This window comes from Pezoporus flaviventris, unplaced genomic scaffold (assembly GCF_033815535.1).
Source record: "Pezoporus flaviventris isolate CSIRO_AGI_PZ_B2104156 unplaced genomic scaffold, CSIRO_AGI_Pfla_v1 ptg000158l, whole genome shotgun sequence".
Classification (NCBI taxonomy): Eukaryota; Metazoa; Chordata; class Aves; order Psittaciformes; family Psittacidae; genus Pezoporus; species Pezoporus flaviventris.
In genome coordinates, this window is record NW_026892706.1 from 546,077 (window position 1) to 570,586 (window position 24,510).

A 24,510-nucleotide genomic window follows, 5' to 3' on the forward strand; every position below is an offset into this window, starting at 1 on the left:
GCTGGGCCGGCTCTGACTTGATTAGGGGAGCGCATCGATACAGTGCTGCGTGTTCGGAGGCTTAGCCCAGCGCTGTCAGGCTGCCGGAGCTGTAAAGTTGCGCTTTATTGGTGACGTTCTGACTTCTCTTGCTCCGGGGACTCGGGCTTTGGTAGATTGTGATGTGGTCCCGGAGCAGTGTGATGCACTAGAGCTGCCAACACTGGCTTTGCCACAAGAGCTCAACGTTTTCTCGAGCTGATTTTTTTTTAGAGTGAGGAATGATGGCACAAAGAAATCTCAAGCTTTGTGCGGTTCAGTCATCCCGAATTAGCAACCAGAAAGCTGCCTTTAGTGCTGATGGTGAGCTGTTAGCGGTGTTCCGCCAAGCTAATGCCTGGTTCGTTTTGCTGCTGCAGCAGTGCTGGTGGGAGCAGTTTTCACTCCAGAAGTTGGAGTTTCTGGCTGCCAGTTGCTGAATTCTTCTGCAAGTGAGCACCACCCCGCTGCCATGCTGCTGCTGCTGCTGCATCTCTTCGTGCTCCCCTGTGTCCCTGGTCCTTGGGCTGGAGTTTTGTAGGCATGGAGCAGGTAGGAATTACAAATGTAAACCCTGCATGTACCTGCTAATCCCTGGTGTCGGGGCACTGAAGAACTCTCTGTCCCTTGGAATCCGGTTCCTGAGGATGTGTTAGCAGATATGCCAGCAGAGCACGTCACAGGATACATTTTCTGTTAACACATTTCTCATGTGCGACTGTGCTGGAGCTGTCGGGTGCTCGTTGTCTCAGCACTAAGTACAGCCCATTTATCTGCTCTTCATGTGGATGCTATGGGGGGTGCTGTCGGAGCTCCCCTGGAATTGAGTATGAATTAAATGTACCATTAAAGTGGTATCGCAGCCATTGAATGAGTTGGAGTCTCTAACAGCTTCATTTCCCCGTGTTTGATGGCCATGGCCCTTAGTCCATGTGGTTCTCGTAGTTTCCTACGGATGAGCACTTGTGTTACTGAAGCACATGCAGTGAGGTGCTGCTGGACTGAGGGCTTGCAGAGGGTGATGGGGTCCCTGCTGCAGGATTGGACCCGCTCGCACAGCGAGGCTGGAGAAATGGCCGTGGGTTGGGCTGTGTCTCCGCATTGGACAGCAGCGCTGGCTGCCTCCTGCCCTGCTCCGGGTGAGGAAGCTCTAGAGGCTTCTGAGCATTGGCTTGTTCAACGCTTTTTAACGTGTCAAACAAGCATTTTTCCACAGCCTCGTTCTTGGAAATGTTTAAACCATTCTCGCTAGAACTTCCCTCAAAATTCCAGCCTGAGGCAGATGCTCGGTATGGGAGGCATTGGAGCGGAATGACTTGCACTGCACAGAGATGCAGGCAAGTGGTAATAGGCCCTTTTGGAGTGCTGAGGAATTGCTGAGCAGCGGCACTGCAATCCATAAAGCCTCACAGCAATCTGGGATGTGCCAGCTGCCTGGAGCCCTGGCATCAGCACCGGCCCTGCAGGGGGGCTGGTGTCTGGAAATGCAGCACTGACCCACAGGTCGCATCCATGCAGGGTGGAAACCTGTGTGCAGTGAAGCATCCGCAGCTTCAGCAGGGCTTCTTCCTGCCCTCATCCAGAGCCTGCAGCACCTTCCAGAGGTGCTTCTGTTGCTTCCCTGGCCCAGGCTGCATGGCTGCCTGTGATGCTGGATGAGGACGCTGTGGACTCCAAGTGTGCTTGTGTTGGGGTTCCCCCGTGGGAGTGGCGATGCCTCTGAGCGTGGTTGTGGGAGCTCTTCGCTGAGCTGGGTCTGGAGGGGAGCCCTGGCTGGGCTCAGGTAGTGCGTGAATACAGAGCAGGCACCATGCGCCGGGGTTATTTACAGAGAGGCTCGAGGAGGCTCTGGGGAGAGCAGCACAACTTGCATATTAAACAAGAAATTGCAGTTAACAACAAAGGCCATTTTTATAACATTTTTATTAAAGTCTTAATGAACAAATAAAGCAGCAGAGCAATCTGCATGTGCAGTTGTGAGATATAAAACTGACTGAATCGAGATGAAGCAGCAAGAAGCTTTGGCTTCTCATTTTCTGCTAGATAAGTAAAACTAGGCAAGTAAAATTGAACTGCAAAGAAGGGAGAGGAGAGGGTCAAGAGAACAGTTGTGTGTGATCCAGGAGCCCTCGGTTTGTGGCTCCTGTGAGCTGGGACAGCCGGCTGGGATACGTCAGTGGCTGGATGCGGATGCTGGGCTGTGGAATCTCCTGTGGGTGACGGGGTGGTGCAGGTCCCCATGCGAGGGTCCATGGCAGGGATGCTGCTGGTGGGGGAGAGGCTGAACTGGGCCACAGGGCCATGGAGGTGGAGTGTGGTGGTGCCAGGGCTGGGGCTGACCCTGCTGGGGGAAGGTCGGGGGCTTTGGCCATCACCGCAAGAGCTATATTTGGACACCAAGCTCTGCCTGTGGCTTCATGTATTGAGCCCCTGGACCTGGGGTGTTGAAGGGGGTAGGTGGGGTGCGGGATGCCAGCGAGGTGGCTGTAGGTGCTATGGGCTATAGGAGTGTCTGCGTTAGGAGCTTGTCTGAACCGCAGGCGATGAGGCGCATTGATCAGCAGCAGGAAGAGGTATTGATGAGGGATTGACAGACGAGTGGGGGTATGGACTGAGCAGAGGCACGGCGGGTGCCAGAGCATGGTGTGGGATTGCTGCCGCTTGCAGCTGGGAGGCCGGAGCCGCGGCCGTCTCCTGTGGTGGATGGAGCCGTTGTGGCTGTCCCGGTGCCTGCTCCTGGCTGGCGGGGAGCAGAGATTCACCTTGCTTTGGAAGGTGCTCTGCACTTTTCTGTGTCTGGGGGGCATCATGTGCAGCCGGTTCCCTCTTCTCCCTTCTGAGCTTCCAAACACCCTCTCTTCCTTTTGGCACAAGCAATGCCAGAGGGACTTGTGCAAATGATGCATGATGCTCCTTCAGCTAACTTTTAACTCTGATTGCTTCTCCTCATCTTCTGTAGAATTCAACTAGTTTGCCTGGAATATTAATAATTAAAGATCAAGGAATTCTATCCCAAGCAGTCTTTTCAGCTGAGCGTCTGTGATTGTTTTAAGCACGCAGCACCGGGTGTTAGCGGCTCTTTGATAGAATTTTGCCTCTTTTAAAGTGCTGACACCAGTAACCCTGTAAATCAGCAGATGATGGAGGGAAATCTCCTGGCTGCTTCTGTTGGTTTTTATGGTTTGATTTGTTAATAGGAGTCCTGGGTTGCAGCCAGGAGATCCTTAACTGGCAAAATGAAGGGTTTGCCCTATGGTGTGGTGGCAACCACCACGGGCCGTGCAGGGCTGCATGTGTGCCTGGGAGCTGATGGGTGTCAGCATGTGTGCCTGCCCAGGGCTGCATCCCTGCAAGGGGAGAGGTGTCTGCGGGTGCATGGCACTGAGCTGGTGGGGGTGTAAAGGCACCTTGGCTTTGGGGGTACACTGGTGGTTGTCTCTGCGCAGTGACACAGCCTTGCTGGGATGCTCCGAACGCCCTTTCCCTGTGGGAGCAGTGCAGCAGGACAGGGCTCGGCAGGAGCTCCTGCCACATCAGGGATGCTCGGCAGGTCGTGGAGTCTGCAGCCTGTTGCTGGTGTTTGCTGTGAGCGGGGTTTGTTTGCGATGATCTCTGCTGCAAAGGAGGATTCTGCCTCCTTTTACTTACTGCTGCAGAACTACCCACAGCAGCTGGCGCTGGCAGCGTGACGTGATGGATCCTTGGGTGCAGTTTGTCTCTATCGGCAAAGCAGGTACAAAGCGCTGCCAGCACAGTGTGTGTGATGGTATTCACCGTCCCCGGCACGTGACAGGGGAAGGACCAGATCCTGCCGCTGGTAACCAGCGTCGTTGTGAACTGGAGGCGCTGCTCAGGCACAGGATATCGCAGCAGCCCATGTGGACGTGTCCAATTCCAGCACTCAGGCGCGTGTGCCTGTCATCCCTGCCCGCAGCCAGGAGCGGGCAGGGCAGCTGCCGTCCTGGAAATCACCTGTTCTAATGCCCAGCTCGTGTCCCTGGGAGCGGGGCTGGGGATGGAGTTTCCCTGCTGTGTCCTGCCTGTGCTTTAGTGCTGAGGGCTGGAAGGGCAGAGGGGATCCCTACGGGCAAAGGGAACGTGTTTCCAAACTGCAGAGCAGCGGTGCTCTCATGGGGCAGGAGCTGATGCTGATGGTCCTGGGAGCCTGAGAGCACCCAGCGCTGGTGCAGAGTTCCTGAGGGATCAGGCTCCCGTCCTGCTCCCAGCCCTTGCTGTAGAGCTGAAGCTTCATTTATTCTGAGGGGAAAAGAATTCACATCTCGCTGACCAACGCGAACCCAAATACAAATAAATTTCTCCCAAAGTGCAGCGGTTGGAGGAAGCTGAAGGCCGTTATTCAGGCTGACAGCAGAGGAGCTGCATTCCCTCTGACAAGCAGCAAAGGCTTATGTTTTATTCACCAGGCCTGAAAAATACCTTCCCGAAGAGGGGGCCCATAAATAAACCAGTGTGATGAATATTACACAGGATAAAAACTGATAAAGCCAGGGCCCTAAACACGAGATGCACAAAGAGGTTAGGAAAGCACATGGTTTTCATTACGGCTCATCCTGCGTGGCGGGTGGCAGGGAGGGAAGGGGAAGCCACTGTGGGGATACTCCTGGTCCCAGTGCCTGCGCCAGGTCAGCTCCTGGCCACCCACCCCTATAGCGGCATATGGGGCTGGGTGTGCCCCCCAGCCTGGGCAGAGCAGGGAGGTCGAGGGGCTGCAGGGATGTTTCCCACCACCGCAGTGGGATCCTGGGCGCTGTGGTCCATGCCTGGAGCGTGTTTCCTGGCTGTGACATGTCCTTGGTTCTTTGGGATCTCCCTTGCAGGATTTCCTGGAGTGTTTCTGGCCCTCAAAGCCCCGGATTTAGCAGCTCCTGCAAGGTTGTGTCGGATGCTGAGCCCCGGGGCTGAGCTGCGGGCAGGTGAGGGGACAGTTGGAGTCCAGGAGCAGCCCAGGCCACCGGTGCCCCAGGTGCTTTGCCAGAGGGTGTGCAGTGGGGGAGGCCCAGGCAGAGCTCCCAGAGCTCATCTGCTGTAGCTTTTGGGATCATTTTCTTTTCCTGCTCTCCACCCGATTTAGGAAACACAAGGACACGGCTCCTGGGGGCCACCGTGGGTCCCTCGGGAGGCCATGGACGTGTGAGAGGTGTTTTGCTCAAAGGCGGCAGGGGGAGTTTGCACAGATTTATGTGCTGTGAGCCCATGCTTGGCAGCTCCTGGGTAAACTGTGTGTAACCTCCTGAAGAGTTCTGCTCTTCCTTGGAAGAGGTTGAGCCCCGTGGGGAGTGGGAGCAGCCCCCTTCCCTGCACCTCCCCGCCGAGCAAAGGCAGGAACCTTGAAATACGAGCACTTAGCTTTTTATTACACCATTTAATTGCTGCCTGACAGTCGATTCCACCATTAAAAACACCAAAGCTAGGGGGATCCACCATTGTTATTCAGTGTGCATCTTGCTTCTCACTGCCTCCTCTCGGAGATCCTATCTGCTGCCTCCTTCCACCCTGCTTGCTCCCTGGACGTGGCTGACGTGTGTTGGTCTTGCTTGTAGAGACCTGGGTGGAAGTGATGGGTGCCAGTAGCGAAAACACGCAGGGAGCTGTAGGGCTGGTTCCCAGGAGCGTGTGTGTGGAAATGTGTGTCCATGGAACCAGCTGCAGGGTCTGGGCTTTCTCCCTGTGACTCATCTCTCTTCCTGGGGTCCTGTGCACAGGGTGCTGCCTCCCTGTGCCATGGGCACCCTCTGTGCTTGCAGGCTGGGTGCTGTCAGATCCTGGTTTTCCATCGAGCAGGGCTGCAGGCAGCTCTCCTCAGCAGTCCCAGCAATGGCACTGACTCGGTGCTCACCAGATCTTCTGGAATGAGAGGCTGGTCCTTTCTTGCTGTGTCTTGGAACAGGACCTCAAAGCAGCCTGAACAGTGGGAACCATCCTTGGCCTCGGCTGCTCATGGCTCCTGGTGGGGAGCTGCTCTGCAGATGCAAAAACCAATTTGGGAAACTGCTTTTCATGTTGGATACAGGATTTTCTAAGCTTTTATCTTCTGAGCTGCAGCTCCATGTGCCCAGCTGGGAGCTTGGGTGTGGAAGAGGCTCCTGTATCGTGTCAGCATCCTCCTCGCCGGGGCTGGATGCTCTGAAGGGCTGTAAGACCTGACCGTGTGCTCCGGACCGCGTTGTCCTGGGTCACTGGGAGCTGAGCATCCTTTCTGTGTGTGACCCTGCTGCTCCCTGCCAGCAGTGGAGGGGCAGGGCAGTGATGGGCTTTGCCAAGTGGTTCTTGCTCACGCTCCCCTAAGTAATGATTTGTCTCTTTATTTCTGTTGTGTAAAGTACTGGTGCTGGCTGCCGTGGCAGGATGCCTCTGTTGGGCAGCTCTTGGCTGCTGAGAGGATGTGGGGAAAGCGCCACCGCTGTGCCCCCAGCCATGGCAGGAGCCCCCCAACAGACCTGTTGTGGGGGGACCAGACCTGGCAGGGAGAGGGCCAGCAGGTCCCTGCAGAGTGTGTAACAGGTTATCTGAAGTTACCGGTTTGCTCCCCTGAGGCTCCCCCTTCCTTGTGCTGTCCCCGGTTAAAGCAGAAGGTGACTGTGGACGCTGCTGCTGGGGGGGAGAGGGGTGGCCCGGGCCCTCTTTAACTTGTAGCTGAGACCCCTCAAGGTGAGGATGTTGCACAGTAGCTGTGTCTCTGGCTCCCGAAGCCTGATCCTGCTCATGCTCATGCTCATGCTCAACACCACTGTCCTCATCATGGGTGGCCATGAGGAGCCCTGCTGGTTTGCCCATGGCCACTTGAGCACACACAAGCAGGAGCAGGGCTGTTGGGACCCCCTGCTCCTCAGTGCTCTGTCTGGGGGTCCCTGGCTGCCCCCACCCCCTCCCGCTTCCAGCACTGTATTAAAAAAAAACATAATTGATTTTCCTGCCTGCCAACGCTTAACCTGGACTTTCCCGCTGCAGCAGTGGAGCCCAGCTCCAGCATCTCTGGAGAGGCCGGTGAGTTATAGTAATGGACACTCTTCTGGCTGTCTGTGCCGCTCATAAATCTCTCCTCTCCTGAAAGTGCAGATGGTCCATAATCGTTCGTCATCCCGCGGGCAGCGCCGGGTGGGTTCCTCCTGTGAGGCTGCTTTTTCTGCAAGCTAAAGGGATCCACGCCGTGGCACGAGCTCTCTAATGGAGTGCGAGCGGCCCCGGCTTAGGAGGCAGGAACAATAAATATCCCGGGGCCGAGGCAGCGCCGTGGGGTGTGCTGACACTGAGCCGTGCTGGCAGCGTGCTGTGACCCCGAGCAGGCAGGGGATCGGGGGGTTGCACTGCTCTGATCCCTGCGCCAGGGCACGGGGCTGAGACATCGGCAGGAATCCCATCTGCATTGTGCGTGTGGCCTTCCTGAGTCCACTGGGAATAGCGCTGGCTCCTGGCCATGCCTGGGGCCCAAGAGGGTGCCAGGGCAGCGTGTTAAAGGTGTATCTGGTCATGCCCTTTGATGGGCTGTTGGCGATGCCTTGTCAGCTGTGCCAGTGGGCACTGGTGTGTTTATGGCTGAGCACCAACAGAGCTGCAGCTCCTGCCCGGCCATCCTCAGCCCAGCACCTCTGTCCCGTGGCAATGGTCTGCCTGGGGTGCAGGAATGGCTCCTGAGCCATCCTGCCACGTGCTCTCAGAACTTGATCCCAGGAGGACAGGCCCCTGAGCTGCCTGTCCCCAGGTCCCAGGGGCTCTCGTTGGTTCAGCTGCTGCCTGTTGATGCCAGCCCCATCCCTGCTGCTCTGCCCCCTCCCCGCAGGAACCCTGCATCGATGCCGATAGCGCAGAGCAGGAGCCAGCAGTGCCCGGCCGTGGTGCCAAACGCATCGACTCTTCCTGCAGAGTCGATTCCAGCCTGGTTATGGGGACCTTATTTGGTATTTAACATCTGAAACGTGTCTGTGCCTGCGAGCGCCGGGGTGCGGGTAGGCTGCAGGGTGTGTGCTTGGAGCTGGGCTGTGGTTCCTGTGCTGAAACCTTGCCCCTTGCGTGGGGACTGTCACCAAGCCCTCTTCCATAGGGAGATTTGTCCCCACGCCAGTGGTCCTGGAGTGGCAGGAGAGCAGAGCAGGGCGTGGAGCACCCTCCTCCTCCCCCCGGGCTGCTGCAGGGTGCACACCAAGGGGTTTAGGAAGCAATGCTCGAGCTGTTCTCCCCACAGCCTGTCCTAGGCTGATGCAGGGCTCAGAGCTGCCTTTTAGCAGTGCTGCTGAGCCCAGGAAGCTGCCCCCGCCTCGTGCCCTTGTTTGCCAGAATCCCCTGACACGGCCCTTAAGCACTTCCATTAACATCTTTGCATCTTGCTTATTGCAAGGCCGGGCCCTGCACGTGGTCGCGGCAGCACTGGGCTGCCTTTAATTGGTTTGGAGCTCTTGCTGCTGGCAGCCGAGGGGTCTCTGTCCTGGAGTAATGACCTGGAACTGGGGCACGTGGCTCTTGATCAGATTGTGAGCCTGGAAGTGCAGTTGCCGGGGGTCAGAGCAGAGCAGGCACCGCTGCGGGTTGAGGCAGAGGAGCCCTTTGCTGCTGAGGGGCTGGAGCTGATGATGGAGCTGCTCTCATGGCTGCACATCTCATGATGCGCTCCTGTGCTGAGCTGCCACCAACCCCTGGAGCCATCCTGGTCCTACCCAGTGCCACCAACCGGCACCTCCAGTCCTACCGCAGCTTGGTCAGCTGAGGGGAAAGGTGCTGCTGACTGCGTGGTGCCTGAGGACAGTGTCCCCCAGGGGCCATGGGGGTCCCAGCAATGCCAGTGCTGGCAGCAGCACCGGTGCCACTGCAGTGATGGGGCAGGGAGAGCAATTGCAGCTGTGATTAATGGCTTGCTGGTGGGAGCTGACAGCTCGTGGTGCCCGCGGTGGCATCGAGCAGCTGGATCTTGTGCTCCCGACAAGCGAGGGCAGCCCCATGCGGGCTCCCGGTACCAGCTCTGCCCGCTCCCGGCCGGTTTGGAGATCCTAGCAGCATTGCCCAGGTTTATTAAGCCAATAAACCAGTGTTAAGTGTCCGCACGGCAGAGCCCCCTGAGGTATCTTTATGTGCAGAGAGGAGTGGGGCGATCCCAGTGCCTCTGCGCTCATGATTGCTCTGTCACACTAATAAATAGAGCGGAGCAGGTAGCGCCGCACCAGGCTGCAGGGTGGCTGCTGTGCCTTGCACCAGGCGTTCGGGAAGGTGCGTTTGCCTCTCGTGACCTGGGCTCCCTGTGAAGCACCTCAGTTCCCTTTGTGTTGGGAGCAGGCAGGGAGAGCCCAAGGTGCTGCATGACTCCGGGATGCAGGTGGCATCTCCATCTGCTTTTCCTCCGGTGAGTTGGGCAGGAAGAGAATCGTGTCCAACATCCCTCACTGTGCCTGGGGCTCTGCCTCTGCTCCCAGCCCTGCAGCTGGGAACTGCTGCTTAAGAAAGCCAGGCAGGGTCTCCCTGGTGCAGAAACACCCAGGCCAGGCTGGACAGGGCTTGGAGCAACCTGTTCTAGCAGAAGGTGTCCCTGCCCGTGCCAGGTGGTTGGAACTGGAGGAGCTTTAAGGTCCCTTCCAACCCAAACCAGTCTGTGACTCTATGATCCTGATGGACCAAGGTGCTCCAGAGGGGTGTGAGGGGCCCAGGAAGTCCTTCAGCACCCCAGAACGTGGCAGCACTGCCTGCAGCCCTGTCCGCAGCCCTCCCCGCAGCCCTCCCCTCGCTGCAGTGCGTCCATGAGGGATGCTGGAGGGAGGCGATGCACTGGCAGCATGCAAAGCAGGCCCTGTATAATAGATAATAATTAATAGACTGCTCCAGCGGCTAGCTAGGTAAGTAGATAAATAATTTTAATTATCCTTGGGGAGGCTGTAAATTCACACACAGCCCTTTATTAAACTCTCTGTTTACAACAGTCATTTATATTGTGTGTCATTTTGCATAAAACCCCCTTGGGGCCGAATAGCGCTGTGTAATAACGGCTCCGTTATTGCCGGTGCCTGTGCTCCGGAGCTGCTGGTGGCACGGGCAGGAGCACCGCGGGCAGAGACATGGGAATGTGGGTCTGTGGGAACCTTTGGTGTGTTCCTGAAGGTGCAGAACCGGTGCTGTGGGCCCCTGATGCTGAGCTCTGTTCTCCTGGAGGGTCCTCACCGGTGCCCCCAGAGTCTTGCTCTTTCCCAGTGGAGTTTCTGGCTCTGTGCTGGTGGCAGGGTGGTTTCTTTCCCTTTTTTTTGTGCATGTCTCTCAAAAGAACCATAAATTCCAAGCTGTGAAATCCTGCTGCGTCAGCAGTCTGCAAAATGAATTGGTATTAAACGTGACAAAAGTCTGTCTAATTCACCCTGGCCAGCTCCTGCTTCCCTCCCTGAAGACACAACTGAAAAGTGGAAGGATGGAGCTCGCCATCATCCCTGCCTGGGGTAACACCGTCACCTGTTGCTGAGATGCTCGTTAGTTAAGGGTTATTTACTAATAACACTGCTGTGCTGCATGCAATGCCCATCCACACATGTGCGCTCCCTCCTATCACACGTGTGTACTCTGTCTCCTGGACACCTGCAGGGCTTTCAGAGGGGTTTTGCTGGGGCAGAGGGTTGCAGGAGCCGCGGTGCTCACAGTGATGCTTGCAGTGATGCTTGCAGTGATGCTCGCTGTGGCAGCAGGGACCCGTTTGCTCGTCACAGTGACCTCGCTTGAGGAGCATCGTGCTCCATGGACTGATTTGTTTCCAATGGCAGTTTCTGGCAGAGGCCCCGCCGACATCAGGACAAGAGTCTCTGGGGGTTTAAAATTACCTTTACAGGAACAGTGTGTGTTTCTCCCTTCCTGGATGGGTTTGTAAGGGCGTTTCGGTGCCCGAGGGGTCTGTGCTCGCACTGGCTTGGGTATGTGCACGAGGTAACTTTGCAGTCAAATAACCATGTAGTTTAATATCCCTGTGATCGGGGCTGATGCTCGTGTCATTAATGTTGAAACACTATTTCTTCTCTATCAAGTTAGCCTCATTTCCAGCAGGTTAAGTAACTCACTCCCGCTCACTGCAGGAAGGGGTTCTAGCATTTCCCTCCCTGTTTAGTTTTTGCTCCCTTTCTGGAAGCTCAGCAAGTTGGAAGCAGGAGAGGACTGTGCCAGTGCTACCAGTCCCAGTGATCCTGAGCTATCCCAGTGGTATCTCAGCCCTAGCCTTCTCTGGGGGATGCAGAGATGCATCCCTGTGCCTGTTTGGAAATGCACAAAGGTAGAAAAGATAGGGATCAGAGAAATAGGGACATGGGGACTTTACAAGTCCCCTTTCATCCGTTTCCAGAGCCTGGAGGGATCATGTCTTGTAGCAGCTTCCCAGGATTTCGAATCCCAAGTGTGCAGAGCAGAACAATAGGCACAAATGCTGGTTCCCAGCTCCCATCGGTCACCACCTCCTGTGGAGCCAGAGCCTGTGGCTTCACCGTGTGTGGTTCGGGCATGGTGGGGGCACCCGGCAGTGCTGGGACCGGACCAGCCCTGGGCCCATGGCTGTGGATGCAGGAGGGGTGTATGAATCTGAAGGGAATGTTTTGCATCTCTCCCCATCCATCTCCTCCTGGCTCTTCCCTCCTGCTAGCCCAGAGCTCAGGGTCTGTGCATCACCATCTGCTCATGCTGCCCCTCCAGCAGCACTGGGGGCTGTGCCCGTGCTCATCCTCCCCTTTCCCTGCTGGGGGTCCCTCCGGCCGTTCCAGGCTCACTGGGTGCAATGGGGTGTTTTGGGATGCTGTGCAGGGGGAACGCTCCCCAGCCCTGGGCTAGGGTTATTAGTTAGTTTTAGCAATCGATATAATTGATGCTGTGCTCGCTGGAGGAAGCCACTGGAGGGCTGTTCTTCCAACTCATTACATTTAGAGCTGAACTATCCCCTTTTTATATAAATCCTGACAGATAAAGATCAAATACACCATTTTCTGTAGAGCTGCATCCCAGAGCCAGGGCTGCCTCTGTCCGGGGCCACCCTGAGCACATGTGTCTTGGGGAGGGTCCTCTGGTTCTGCTGAACAGAGCCTGGAACAGATATGCCAGAGACACCAAAACTGCTCCAGAGGCTGTCACCTCAGGGTCCCCTATGTCCCCTCTGCTATGCAGGAGGTATTGGGGCGGTGGAAAGAGAGCCGCTGGTGTGCCCACTGTGGGGCTGCCCTGGGCCACTGCCCTCGTGGCTGGAGGATGCGAGATGTCCTTAGGGGACAAACCTCTGAGTGTGACCCATCAGCCCCGAGCAGGAGCAGCCCAAGGTATGTGGGGAGCATGAGAGTGTCTGGGTTCCCCTTGGGCATTCCTGCTCCTCCCAGGTTGTGGGAGTGTGCCCGTGTGGAGCTGGGCACACAGAGCTGCTCCCCAGAGCCCTCATCCTGCCTCACAGAGGGTTTGCCAGCAAAACCAGCCCAGGGGCTGCGGCATGGCAGCCAGGCTCAGTGGTGAGGGATCCTTCCATTTACTTTTGTAGTTTTTCATTTCCAGATGAAATTAAGCTACAGAGAGCAAAACCCAAACCTTTTATTTTTTTAAGCAATGCATCAACGCGTCCCTTGAGGGGAAAACACTCACACGGAGGTTTTCCTGCACTTTACTTGTCCTCCATGTCTCAGATCCGCGCTTTCAAAGCGCTCGCCCCCGGCCAGCTCCCGCGCTCCAGGTTCTCGGTGGTTTGGGGTTTTGTTTCTTTTCGGTTTTTGCTATTGTTTCCAATCAATTTTGCAGTAGCTTCGTGTTGAGGATAAAAGCCTCTCCCGTCCTCCGCTCATCCGGCAGCATTTCATGCCCTTGTGCCGCTGCCGCTGCTGCTGCAGCTCTGGGAAGCAGGGACCAAGCAGAGACCCCACACTGGGCGGCTGCTCCTCACCCACGGGTCCCCTACCTCTGCTCCTAGTGCCTGCAGCTGAGGACACCCCAATATGGCGGCTCTTCTCCCATGGCCTCACCCTTTGCAGGGCTGCTCTACATTCCCGCAGGCTCCTCGAACAGCTCCGGTTCCTATCTCCCAGCCTGCTCCGTCCCATAGTGATCCCAGCGGTCAGGGGTCACCCCCCAAGCAGAGCTGTCTCCTTTTGTCGTGTCCCATCAGGTTCGCACTAAAGAGGTTGAGCCACAGGTTAATTTATGGTGTATGGGGGAGCCAAGGATGGGAATAGCATCCGCCCTCTAAATAAGTCATGAAGCAGGATCCCAACAGCACAATTAGAACCCTCTGTTAATGATTATTTATGGGGCTGGGAATGTTTATTTAACCTGGCTATATTAAATATTAAACCAGATTATGATATTTATAAGTGTATTTACAACAGGAGGGAGTGGCGGGAGGTGAGGTGAGGGGGGCACTGGTGCTGGAGGGGCCATGGGCAATGCGCGGTGGCTTGCGGGGATGGATGCTGCTAGGCGTGACCTCTACAGGGTCTCATCCAGCAAGGGACAAGCCTTGTGTTGGCCATGCCTTCCCTGTGGTCAGTGCTGACACCCTCGTGAGAGGCTTGGGGCTCCTCCTGCGCTGCACAGGGAGAGGGAAAAGCCCTGTTTGCCCTGGCAGGGCCGGTGGGATGCGGTGACCTGTGGCTGTCAGCAGTCACCGTGGGGGATGCAGGGCAATGCTGTTAGTGGAGTCCTGACTGAGAAAACACCAGACTGAACTGGTTTCACTTGCACTTGGGAAGTCTCTTGGCAAAGCAAACGGTGTTATTGGCCCCTGACGAGCTGAGCAGGCTCTCCCCCAAAGAGCACGCTGGGGGCTGCTCTGACATGAGGTACTTTTGGTCTCAAAGCCAGGGTGGGAAGGAATCATCTGCTGTGTTTGGGGCGCAGGTCCGGCTGCCCGGTGACTCGCAGGGAGGATGAGTTCCGCTGGCACTGGGTGTCTTCCTACCCGTGCTGTCCATCAGGAGGGTGGTTTTGCAGACAGGAGCATGGGTGGCACTTGGAGGAGCTAAGAAGCATCCCAAGGGATTTCCAGATGCCAAGGACAGCTGAGAGGGGACCTGCGGGTGGGTTTCTGCAGAGGTTCAGTGCTGTTGTGGCCAGTAACACTATTTTCAGGTACACAATCTAAGATAATGTCAGGGCTAACCAAATCTGCAGCGTGAGCTGTTGGGTTTGGGGTCAGGAGGGAACGCACCTCACCCAGGGCAGCAGAGCTTAATTGCTTTTGTCCCGCTCTGGATCAGAGGGGACAGCCGGGCTCGTGGGCAGGCAGGGCTCATGTCGGGTCCCACGGCTGTGTGTGGCTGGGTATGGAATTCATACGCGTGGCTGTGTGGGGGAGTCAGCTCCACACAGCAGAGCCGCAGCTCCTGTCCTGGTCCTCGCCACTGCAGGAGATGAGTGAGAATCCCCCTGTGCTCCCAGTGATGGTGTGATTGCTGGTTCCGCAGCCTGGTGCAGATAAAATGATGATTAAGGGGTCCTACCCTATAAGCAGACAACCATGTTGACCTTATTTAGGCTCCTAATCAATTTGCCCCCGGTGTGATTAATTGAGATGCTTGCCATTGATTTTCTGTGCAGCAGGAGCAGCTGGGTGGGATTCACAGGGATGCCTGCAGGGAGATCTTCGGGTCTGTTTGTGCTGCTGCAGCAGACCAGGATTATCCCGACTACTCCTCAGCAGTAGCTCCTTGGCTGGCTGCTGCAGGGCTGGTCACGGAGATCCAGGTGAGATTTGGGCTCCCCAGGAGCCCTCCAGCATCCCGCAAATGGTGCAGTGGATTCAGGACCCCAGGAGGGATCGTGCACCGTCCCACGTGAGCGAGTCAGCAGCTCAGGGAAGAGCCCACGCAGCCGGTGCCACTGTGGGTCCCTCTGCCCAGGGTCCCTGCCTGCTGCCTGCCCAGACACCGTCCCTCCTGCCCGGGCACAGGGTTTGGGTCCCCGTTTGCCACTGGCTGCAGCAGTGCTGGGAAGAGGGTCCCTGGAGCACGGGCTTGGCCCAGGTGCACTTTAAGGGTGGCGTGACCCCCTCCCTGAGTGTCCCCACGGGGGGACTGTGGGACCTGTGGGACCACCAAGCCCCAGGACACCACGTGAGGTGTCGGCAGCTGCCAGAGTGGGAGCTGCTCTGCCCAGAGCCGCGCTGGGGGTGAAGGACCTCCCGCACAGATGATTGGGAAGGGTTTTGTAGCTAAATTGCTGAGCAGATGGATTTACCCTGGCCTGGTCCTTGTGGACTCTGGAACATTTTCTCTTCTGTCACGACTCTGGTTTATGACTTGCCGTTTGCTCCAGCGAGCGATGAGCGAGCCCTTGGCGTCCAGCTCCCGCTGCCCTTCAGGAACGCTTCGACATCGCTGCCGGGAGCCGCCTGCTCCTTTCCAGGAATGGTGCTGGGAGCTGGCAGGACACCCCTGCCCCCCTGATGCCCGCTGCCTGCCCCTGCCTGTGCTGCCCACACTGGCTGCTGGTGCCGGAGCTGTTGGAGGATGCTGTGCCAGCACTGTGGTGGTGGGTTTATAATGAGCTGGGTGACCACCTGCAGTGTGAGCAGCAGCCAGCCCATGGTCCAGCCAGGGGGTCTGCTGCACTGGGAATGGTGGTGCCCCATCCCGTCTGCTGCTCCATCCCTGCTGCTGCCCTGCTGCCAGGACACGCAGCACCAGGGTCTTGCCTAGGGTAGAGCTGAGTCCTGCAGCTGCCAGGACAGGACAGGGCCCCAGATGTGGTGTCTCTCTTTGCCTGCTGCCCTCGGCAGCTGTCTGGGGCTCAGCATTCCCATGTGCTGGGTGTATTTCTGCTCCTTTGTTGTCTCCCTGGTGCCAGTGACAGTCCTTTGGGGTGTTTCTTGGTGCACCCTTCCACGGTGTCAGCATGTGCAGGAGACAGTGGTGGCCCCAGGAGCGGGGCTGTGTGTTCCCCTTGCTCCACCGTCAGCATTCCATGCTGTGATTTGGCCAGTTACTTTGGTTTCTGTCCTTGTTTATGGCTGATATTTCCCTTTCTTAGAAGAAGGGGAAAGATGACACACTATCCCCCATCAAAAGCCCTTCCTCTTCCTCCAGCAGCATTTCTGCCATTTACATTAAAGGCTATAACGGGTCGGAGTAAATGGAGCAGGTTTGCAATTAGTTTTCAAAGTACTTATCTCATTAAAGTAAATGAATTATTGATTTAGTGACACTCATGCTTTTAGTGAGCGGCACAGTGCCATCACCACTCTGCTGCTGGCTCACGGCGGCGGCCAGCCCTCGCACGCCTGATCCTTGTGTGTGGCCAGCACAGACCCATGCTGGATGTGGGGAATGGTGCCTGGGGGAGCTCAGACACAGCTGTGCAAGGGGCACCCATCACGGTGCAGGCACTGGGGACTGTGTTACCTGCTGAGGGCTGTGCCTGGGATGAGGTCCGGACACAGTCCCTCGCACGCTGCTGTGGGCACCGTGGCCACGCTGGGGCACCTCCTGCAAACCCATCCCTGCTGTGCTGAGATGATGGAGATGGGAGGGAGGCAGCCCACTGGTGCCACGGGTGCTCGGCTCGCTGGGTGCATGGCAGAGGACTAGCATGGGGCTGCTGGGCTGTACAATGGCACTGGGGCTGGTCCCATCATAACCCAGGCTGCCTGCGGCTCCTCCAGGACAGGGAGAGGTGTGTGTGTGGGGTGCTCGGGGCTGGATGCTGGACTCTGTCTGGTGGAGCACGGCTGTGGGAGGGTGAAGCTCTGACATGCTGTGCTGATGCCAAATGCTTATGGCTAAACCTGCCATCCCCTGGCCAGCTGCTGATTCAGCTCTTTTGTGCCTCTCTGTACAGAGATTTAATCTCTCCTGTAAGATAAAATACCCCATTAATGGGAACCTGCCTACTCAGAGCTGCCCCGCGCCGTGTTCCAAGCAGGAAGGGCTGCGCTCTCCTGCTGCCAAGAGCTGAGGCTGCTGCTGCTGGGACAGCACCGAGTGCGGCTGTGGGCACCGGGACATGCCCAGCTCTGCACGGACACACTGCTCCTTCTCTCCCATGACCCCGTGTCTGCTGCAGGATGGGACAAGGGGCTGTGGGAGGGATGCCAGTGGGATGAGCTGGGAATGCCAGACTCCTGGGTGGTGCCTGGCAGGCAAGCGGGTGCCACTGGCTCTGCCGGTGGGTTTAAGCTGGCAATGGGGAGACTGAGCTGAGCTCTTAGGCAGAAGCTCTTCCCTGTGAGGGTGCTGAGGCGCTGGCACAGGGTGCCCAGAGAAGCTGTGGCTGCCCCATCCCTGGCAGTGCTCAAGGCCAGGTTGGACACAGGGCTTGGAGCAAGCTGCTCCAGTGGAAGGGGTCCCTGCCCGTGGCAGGGGTTGGAGCTGGAGGAGCTTTAAGGTCCCTTCAACCCAAACCAGGATGGAATTCCATGATTCCTAGAGGAGTGTGTGTCTGAAGCACTTTGTCCTTGTGAGTGCAGCACACTGGGAGAGAGGAGGTGGTGATGCTGTGAGAGCCACAGGTTTCAGGCAGGAGGAAGTGTGGAAGTGCTGGGAATTGTCAGAAGTTGCAGCAAGGATTTTGGTTGAAAGGCTTACAGCAACTGCTCAGGCTGGTGGTGTGCTGGTGACCGGAGTTAGGACCGGGATGCTGCAGGGGCATCACTGCTCCCTGTGCGCTGATGGGCTCCACTTGTCCCTTGCCAAGGCAGATGGGTCTCCCTGGGTGGGGGGAGCCGCAAGTTGCTCAGCATCACCGCGACCAGCGGTGGTGAAAAACCTCGAGAGCGGCACGGGGGCTCCCAGTGGGGACCTGCCACGTACCCCAGAGCTGCCGGAGCGGGCGCTTGGTCATCCTAGTGACAAAACTCCTTCTCGTTTAATTAAAAGTGTTGACTTTGCCCGGCCATCCCGCCCGCCACAGAGCATGCTTATAAATTAAACACTAAGCCCTTAATGGCCCATAAAGAAATATTCACTGCTGCTTATGTATATAGGGATATAAATAGAGAGGGCTGCCGGGGGAGGGGCAGGATATTATTTTTCCTCAGCCAGATAATCTTTGCTAATGAATTTAATTAAAAGCAAAATTAATTTAGGGGTTTTGGTGGGAGGAAGGGGGGGCAAAATGTGCTTTGGCAAACTATGGAGAAGTTTCCCAGCAGATCAGGCTGGTGAGCCCGGGCCACCATGGGGTTTGCCCCATGATTGTGAGGGGGGGATGGGGGTTGTTGGCGTGCAGCACCAGGGCTCTGGATCCGGGTGGTTTTGGCTGGGTCAGGTTTTGCTGGTGAGCTGCCTGCGTTAGGCTCGCCTGTTCAGGATGTGGGTCCCTGCAAGGCTGCTCAGGGCTCCAGTTAGAGCCAACGAACCTGGAGCTCGGCCAGAAAAGCAGGAGCAGGGGCAAGACCCACCAGGAATGCTGATCCCAACTGTCTGGAGCTGTTCCTAGCCCGCCCCCATCGGTGCTCTGCCAGGGTTTTTCCTCTCCTGCTTGATGCAGGTGCAGGACAGGGCGGTTTGGAGCATTCCGGTCCTTGCGGTGCCTGGGACCACCAGAGATTTGTCCTGGTGCCGGGCTGCGGGAGCTCCCACGGTGCATTCCGGTTGCTGGGGCCCTGCGGTGCTCTGTGGAGGTTCTCAGAAGGCGCCTTCCTTGGGAAGCGCGTTTGGGAAATGAGACTTTACCCATCACGGCTCCCCCCCGAGGAGAGCCAGGGCCCTTCAATTATTAATGGCCAAAGCGGCTGCCTGGGCTCCCAGCGCACCCAAACCCGCCGCAGCACAGGCTGGGGCTCTGCTCCCCCTGCGCCGTCTCCCGCTTCCCCAGCCGGGGCTCCTGCGAGCGCCTTCTCGGTGAGGACAAGCTCGGGAGCGGGGGCTGGAGGCAGGAGCGCCGCTGGCCTGCACCGCGTCCCCTCCGTTCTGGGGGCAGGCAGCTCCCAACCAACTTTCTAGGGCTCCCATGTCCCACAGCCAAGTCCGCCCTGGCGGAGGGCTGGGAAGGGCGGCTCCGGAGGCTGGAAAACGCCGAGTCTGGCTGGGCGAGAGCTTTCTGGAGGGTTTTTATCATAAGAGCACTAATGGAAGTCAGCACCAGCCTAATGAGCTGCGCTCCTCCATGAATCTGCTTCATTGAGGCAGGAATTACCATAATTGATTATCCTGCTGCGCGGCTGAGAGCCGTGTTTGCTAACAGAGGTGCCTGGGAACTGGCTCCGCTACTCCAGAGCCACCACCGTGCGGGGCTGGGCCTCTGGACATCCAAATGCTCACAGGGATCTGGACATGGGCTTGGGGCAGCGTCTGCTCCCCCAGCCCTGGGCACAGGGTACTGACACCCAGAGCTGCCGCATCTTAGGGTGCTGCTTTCCGGGGATGATGCTCTAGAGGAGCACAGCAGCTTCACACTGGATGGCAGAGCCGCTGCTGCTGCAGGGCTCGACACCTCCTGATCCCCAAAGAAGCGATTAACAAACAGAAACAGCCCTGGCTTTCTCTTTTTAAAGCACTCTCGTGATGTATAAGCTGTTCTCATTATTTCTGAGGGTCTGACATGATTTATGAACATTTGTGTTGGCAATGCTGCAGAAGCCAATTAGTTGAAGTGCAGCTTTCAGGAAGTTTTCTTTGAAATTTGGCGATGTTCTCCAGGAAGGGCCCGGAGCCGGGGCAGCAGTGCCGGGAGCTGCAGGGCTTGCTCCTGGTGGGACCGCACCGGGAGCGAGGCAGGGACGGCACTGCCAGGGGCAGGACCACCGCAGCATCTTTGGTGTGTACAGAGGGTTTGGGCACGCTGAACTCTCTGTGTCCATTCCTTTGCCAAGGGCTGCGTCCAATCCAACCCCATGTCCTCTGCATGGGGCTGGGCTGGGCTGGTGCTTGCAGACGCTCAGGGAAGCTGAGGAAGGGGCCTGTGGTCCATAAGAGCTGGGTCAGGATCGGGGTCTGCTGTCAGAGCTGGAGAAGCTGCTGCTGATCCATGTCAGGGCTCAGCCACCCCACAGCTCTTAGCCGGAGCAGGTTTCCCAGCACGCTGGGAGCTCATCCTCACGTTCCTACTTGTATCCGAACGTTTTGCCAGTCAATGAGCAAACAGCATTGACTGTAAGCAGGTTAGTGATGATGATCATTGATTTTAATCCTTCCTCCTCTTTCTTGTCTCTCCTTAGAGAGCCCAGCGTGAGCACCGCAGGAGGAGCTGGGCTGAACAAAAGGTACGAGGCGCTCGGTGCTGCTGCAGAGCCGAGGGCTGCTCTGGGGCTTGGGCAGTGGCTGCACAGCCCAAGCCACTGCGCTCGGGGCCTGGCATCCCTCTGGGGCCACACTGAGAGCTGCATGCTGACACCTGCATGTGAGGGGCTGGGTGCTGCTGCTGCGGGGCCAGGGGGCATGGGGCAGAGCCTGTGCTGGAGGTGGCGGATGCTCCCCTCCACCAGCATCCGGCACCCAGCAGGCGCTGAGCCCCCGTGCAGGCGTGATGTGAGTGGCGCGAGGGCTGCAGTGTCTGTGAGCTGTCCGTGTGTGCTGACGCTGCTCTCTGTCTGTCTGTGCTCCGTGCAGCTCCTGGGGAGGGGACTCTGCCCCTACCACTGGCACCAGCCCAGGTCCTGCCCTGACCTGGCAGTTGTCTGCTGTGAGTGATGCTTGCCCCAGGGTCCTGCAGCCCCTGCTGTGTCACACGAGTTCATGGTGTTACCCAGGCTGAGACCCAGATCAGGCAGGCGATGGCCTGTGCACGTACACAGAGAGCCAGCCCAGTGCCCGCTGGGCAGATGGGGATGGCTTCTTCCCATCAGAACCTCACATTGCTTTGCTTCACGGCAGTAGACTCTAGTCCCACCTCAGGGTGGGGGGACGAGGTCCCTCCAAAGGTCCATCCTACTGAGTAGAGCACAAACCCATGCTCCCCCATGGCCTCAGAGGGTAAAGCAGAGGAGCAAAGATAAGGCAAGGGGCTGGGGATGAAGATGCTGATGGGAGACACTGGCCCAGAGGTGCCTGTGCAGCAGTGGGAGCAGGGGGTGGCAGCAGGAGCCAAGATTATCGGGATGAAGCTGGGCTGCGGGTCTGAGCCTGGGGGGGAAATGTGCTGGTCGGCAGCAGTGGGGCTGGCGGCACTCGGGTCGGTCCCTGGGGATGCTGCGGGCTGGGCTGCGGGTGCCTGGAGGCCGTGACTGTGTCTGGAGAGATGACGTGTCCTGCGGTGGGGTCTGTGTCCTGCAGCTGAGCAGCCCCGGTGCTGGTTTGGATGGGAGAGTTGGGACGTGGCTGCAGGTGACAGGCACTGTTTGCAGAGGTGCCTTGGTGGCTGTGGATGTGGAGCTGTGGATGCTGAAGTGGGAGAAGGTGAAACAGTGCTGGAAAGGGACCTGTGCCAAGGAGCTGAGCTGCCTCCCTGCCCAGTGACCCTCGGCTGTGGCTCGAGTGGTGATGGAGGGGGTTTGTTCTGCTGCACTGGGCTGCTCTGCCCCAGGTCTCTGCATCTGACACATACTGGGAGCATGTCCCATGCAGTGATATGGGCCTCCAGCAAGCTGTGGGGCTCCAGGGCACGGCTGGGGCTGGTTTTGCAGGTCACAGAGGAGGAGGAGAGGATTTTGATCGCCAAGATACAGGAGGGAGTGGGAAGCCCCCATCCCAGCTGCCTGCAGTGGTGGCTCCTCTGCTTTATCACCCTCTCCTGGTGCTGAATTATTGAGAGTGTTGCTTTCTTTTATTGCTGTGCTGGAGGAGAAATGCCTCAGCGCGGCTCTGCTTTGAATATGATTATGGGGTGGAGGTGTCAGAGCCAGCGGGGCCCCAGAGACCAATCTGCCGCCCCTCTCGCTCCTGTGCCTCCCCTTATTCTTATTTATTCCCTCACTCTCAGTCGAGTGCTCGCGGTCCCGTTACTCCTCCACCGAGTGGGGCCCCAGGGGGACAGAGATTTAGTGCCTGCGCAGCAGCGAGCCGAGGGGCCATGCCCAAGCTGGGACCCGGGTGCAAGGTCGGGGCGTGATGCCCGGGGCCAGTGCCCCAGTGTCGGTGGGGCTCCCGGATGTTGCTCCCATGCACACCACGGTGGTCACATCCCAGGTAGCTGCTTGTGCAGGGGCCATCCCCATTGCTCTGCACATGGGGATAGCTTCGGCCGCAGCTTGGCTGCATCCAGCAAAGTGGGTGATGCCCCAGGATAGCCCAACCCAGCCGGGTGTGCCGGACCCCGGCCCCGCACCCCTGCCTGCGGGGAGCGGGGATGGAGAGCATGTGGCTGTGCGAACCGGGGGTGCCGGCGGGCACCTCGCAGGTTAACCACGAGAGCGAGGACGGACTCCCTTACCGACAGGGCGCTTGAGAAATGCTGCGGCAGGACATCGGCTGCTCCGAGCGCCAGCGGAGCCCACGCTGCTGCGCCGGAGCCCACACGCTGCTGCGCTCGCCCCAGCCCTGGCCTCCGGGTGCTCACCTTGGCCTCCCCCCGCACGCTCACCCTGCGCTGGGCTCTGAGAGAACAGAGAGGGTTTCGTTTCTCTCCATCCCTCTCCCAGTTTATTTCCGGGGGTGGATAAACCCCCCGCACCCCCAGGGCTGCCCTGTGTCCATCTCTGATCCCTGCTCTGCAGCCCACCCCACAGCACCATGCCGGATGCTGGCAGCTGGCTCTGAAGCTCACAGCAGCCCGCAGCGAGCAACCGCACTGTGCCAGAAAGTGAGGCGAGAAGACAGGGTGCTCATCCATGCTGGCCCTTGGCACTGGAGCTGGACACTGAGCACCCGAGGGGACAGAGCCCACCGAGGAGCAGCGGGGCTCCGCGCAGCTGGCATCAGGGAGCAGCCCTTCACCCTCCCACCGGTCCCACGGCCCTCCTCAGCACCCAGCTGCCAACATGATGATGTACTTTTGGGTAGGTACCAGCATGAAGGGTGGGCATTTCCCCTCCCTTTCTGCCGGGTTTTGCTCAGGGTCAGGGCTGTTTCTTGCTGTTGTTGCTTCCTGGCTGATGCCAGGCTGGAAGAGCTTTCCTCGTGGCTTGCAGGCAGGGGATGTGATGTGATGCTGGAGGCAGGCCTGGTGCTGGGAAGGGAGGCAGAGGCAGGCAGCGGTCCCTGCCTGGGCACTGCCTGAGGGCACCCCGATCACCATCCTGCCTTCCCTCTGCACGGTGCTGGCTGCGGGCAGCAGCCCCGTCTCCTGCATGGGGTGGTTGGGGCTACCCAGGAACACCCCCAGCCCCATCCCCTCTCAGCTGTGCCGGGTTAGTGAGCGCTGTGCTCTGGTGGGTTCCTGTCCAGGTGGTTTGGAGCCTGCATGGTTCTGTCTGGTTGTTCCCCACCAAGCTGGGGGCATGGAGGGCTGGGCTCTCCAGGGCTCAGGACCTATGCTAGTGGGTCTGTTAAGCCATCCAGGGGGATGCTGAGATCCCCCCAGCCATCCCAAGGGCTTTGAGCAGGGATGGGGAAGAGGAGGATGTGATGGGGTCTGTCCAGGCACTTTGGTCAGGAATGGGATGCTGGATGTGGGTGCGAGCTGCTCTCCTGGCATGGCTGGGACAGGGAGCAGAGGGGAAGGTGATTTAGGACAGCAGTTTCCTGCAGGTCTGCACCCAAAGGTGCAGGAGCTGGGCTCAGCATCAGGCTCTGCACCGTCCTGGGGGCCTCCCTGTGCCATCCTGGCCCATGAACTGGGGTTTAAGCCAGTGCACGAGCTCCTTTCACCACCTCCCTCCTGCTCCCACTCCCCTGGAGCTGGCTGAGGTGTTGGGGGGCTGTGGCAGCCTGCGGGGGGATACACACTTCAGAGAGCTGGATTCCGGAGCAGGGAGCAGAGCGGCTGAAGGGGGATGTGGGGAAAGGAGCTTACAGGGAGGAGGAGGATAACGTGAATTCATTGTTTCTCAGGGACCCAGCTTCCAGGCATAAGGTGCTTTGTCATGAGAGGTCTCAGTGCAGGAACCTTCTGCTGGGGCCTTAATTCTGCCCAGAAACTTCATGAGCTGCCAATGGCTCTGGAGGCAGCTGCTCCGGAGTTTCCACTTGAGATTCCTTAGGTGCCGTGTGGCTTTGCTGAGCTCCGGACAGTGCTGGGTGCAGGCAGCACCGCCAGGTGCCTGTGCCCATGGGAGCTCCTGCAGGGTGTTTGCTTGTTTGGGCAGTGCAGGATGCTCGAGGCTCTCCCTCCCCGTCCCATGCGGTGCATGGGCTGGGTCTCGGTGCGGCGGGTCCCAGCAAGGCTGGGAGAGGGCTTTGCTCCCTGCGTGGTGGTTTCTTGGCGTTGTAGGTGCCTCTCCATCATGGGAACAGGGGTTTGGTTCCCTGTGTGGCAGGAGCACGGCCCCGTGGGAGCACTGCGGTGGCAGGCAGCAGCGGGTGATTCGGGAATCGGCACCGCAACAGGCTGAGATGCCAAAGCAAAATGTCTTCAAATTAGCAGTAATTGCAGAGGAAATAAAGAGCATGTGGGGTGAGTGGAAGGAGGGTTCTATAAATATTATGATTTTTAAAGTTTGCCCTGGAGTCCTAGAGCCTGGTTAAACGCTAATATCCTGTCTGTGCATTTAAAAAGCCTTATAATGAGGATTGAGTGTCTACTTGC

At 58.1% G+C, this 24,510-nt stretch overlaps 2 protein-coding genes across 15 annotated transcripts in view; one reads left to right on the forward strand and one right to left on the reverse strand.

Annotated features, from left to right (window-relative positions):
- RBFOX3 (RNA binding fox-1 homolog 3) overlaps nt 1-24,510 on the forward strand; it is a 137,629-nt gene that overhangs the window by 88,220 nt on the left and 24,899 nt on the right. For 6 of the 14 annotated variants that reach the window (XM_061479840.1, XM_061479843.1, XM_061479837.1 and 3 more), the window contains one exon: nt 20,108-20,152. Coding sequence is in view for 7 of the 14 variants with exons in the window: in XM_061479832.1 (XP_061335816.1) it covers nt 22,564-22,822 (259 nt within the window). In the remaining 7 variants the exon portion in view is untranslated. Of the gene's footprint in view, nt 1-20,107; nt 20,153-22,503; nt 22,823-24,510 lie in introns of those variants that run through there. The other 8 variants (XM_061479832.1, XM_061479833.1, XM_061479835.1 and 5 more) reach the window with 4 other exon arrangements.
- ARL16 (ADP ribosylation factor like GTPase 16) overlaps nt 1-24,510 on the reverse strand; it is a 252,529-nt gene that overhangs the window by 53,767 nt on the left and 174,252 nt on the right. The window lies entirely within an intron of this gene.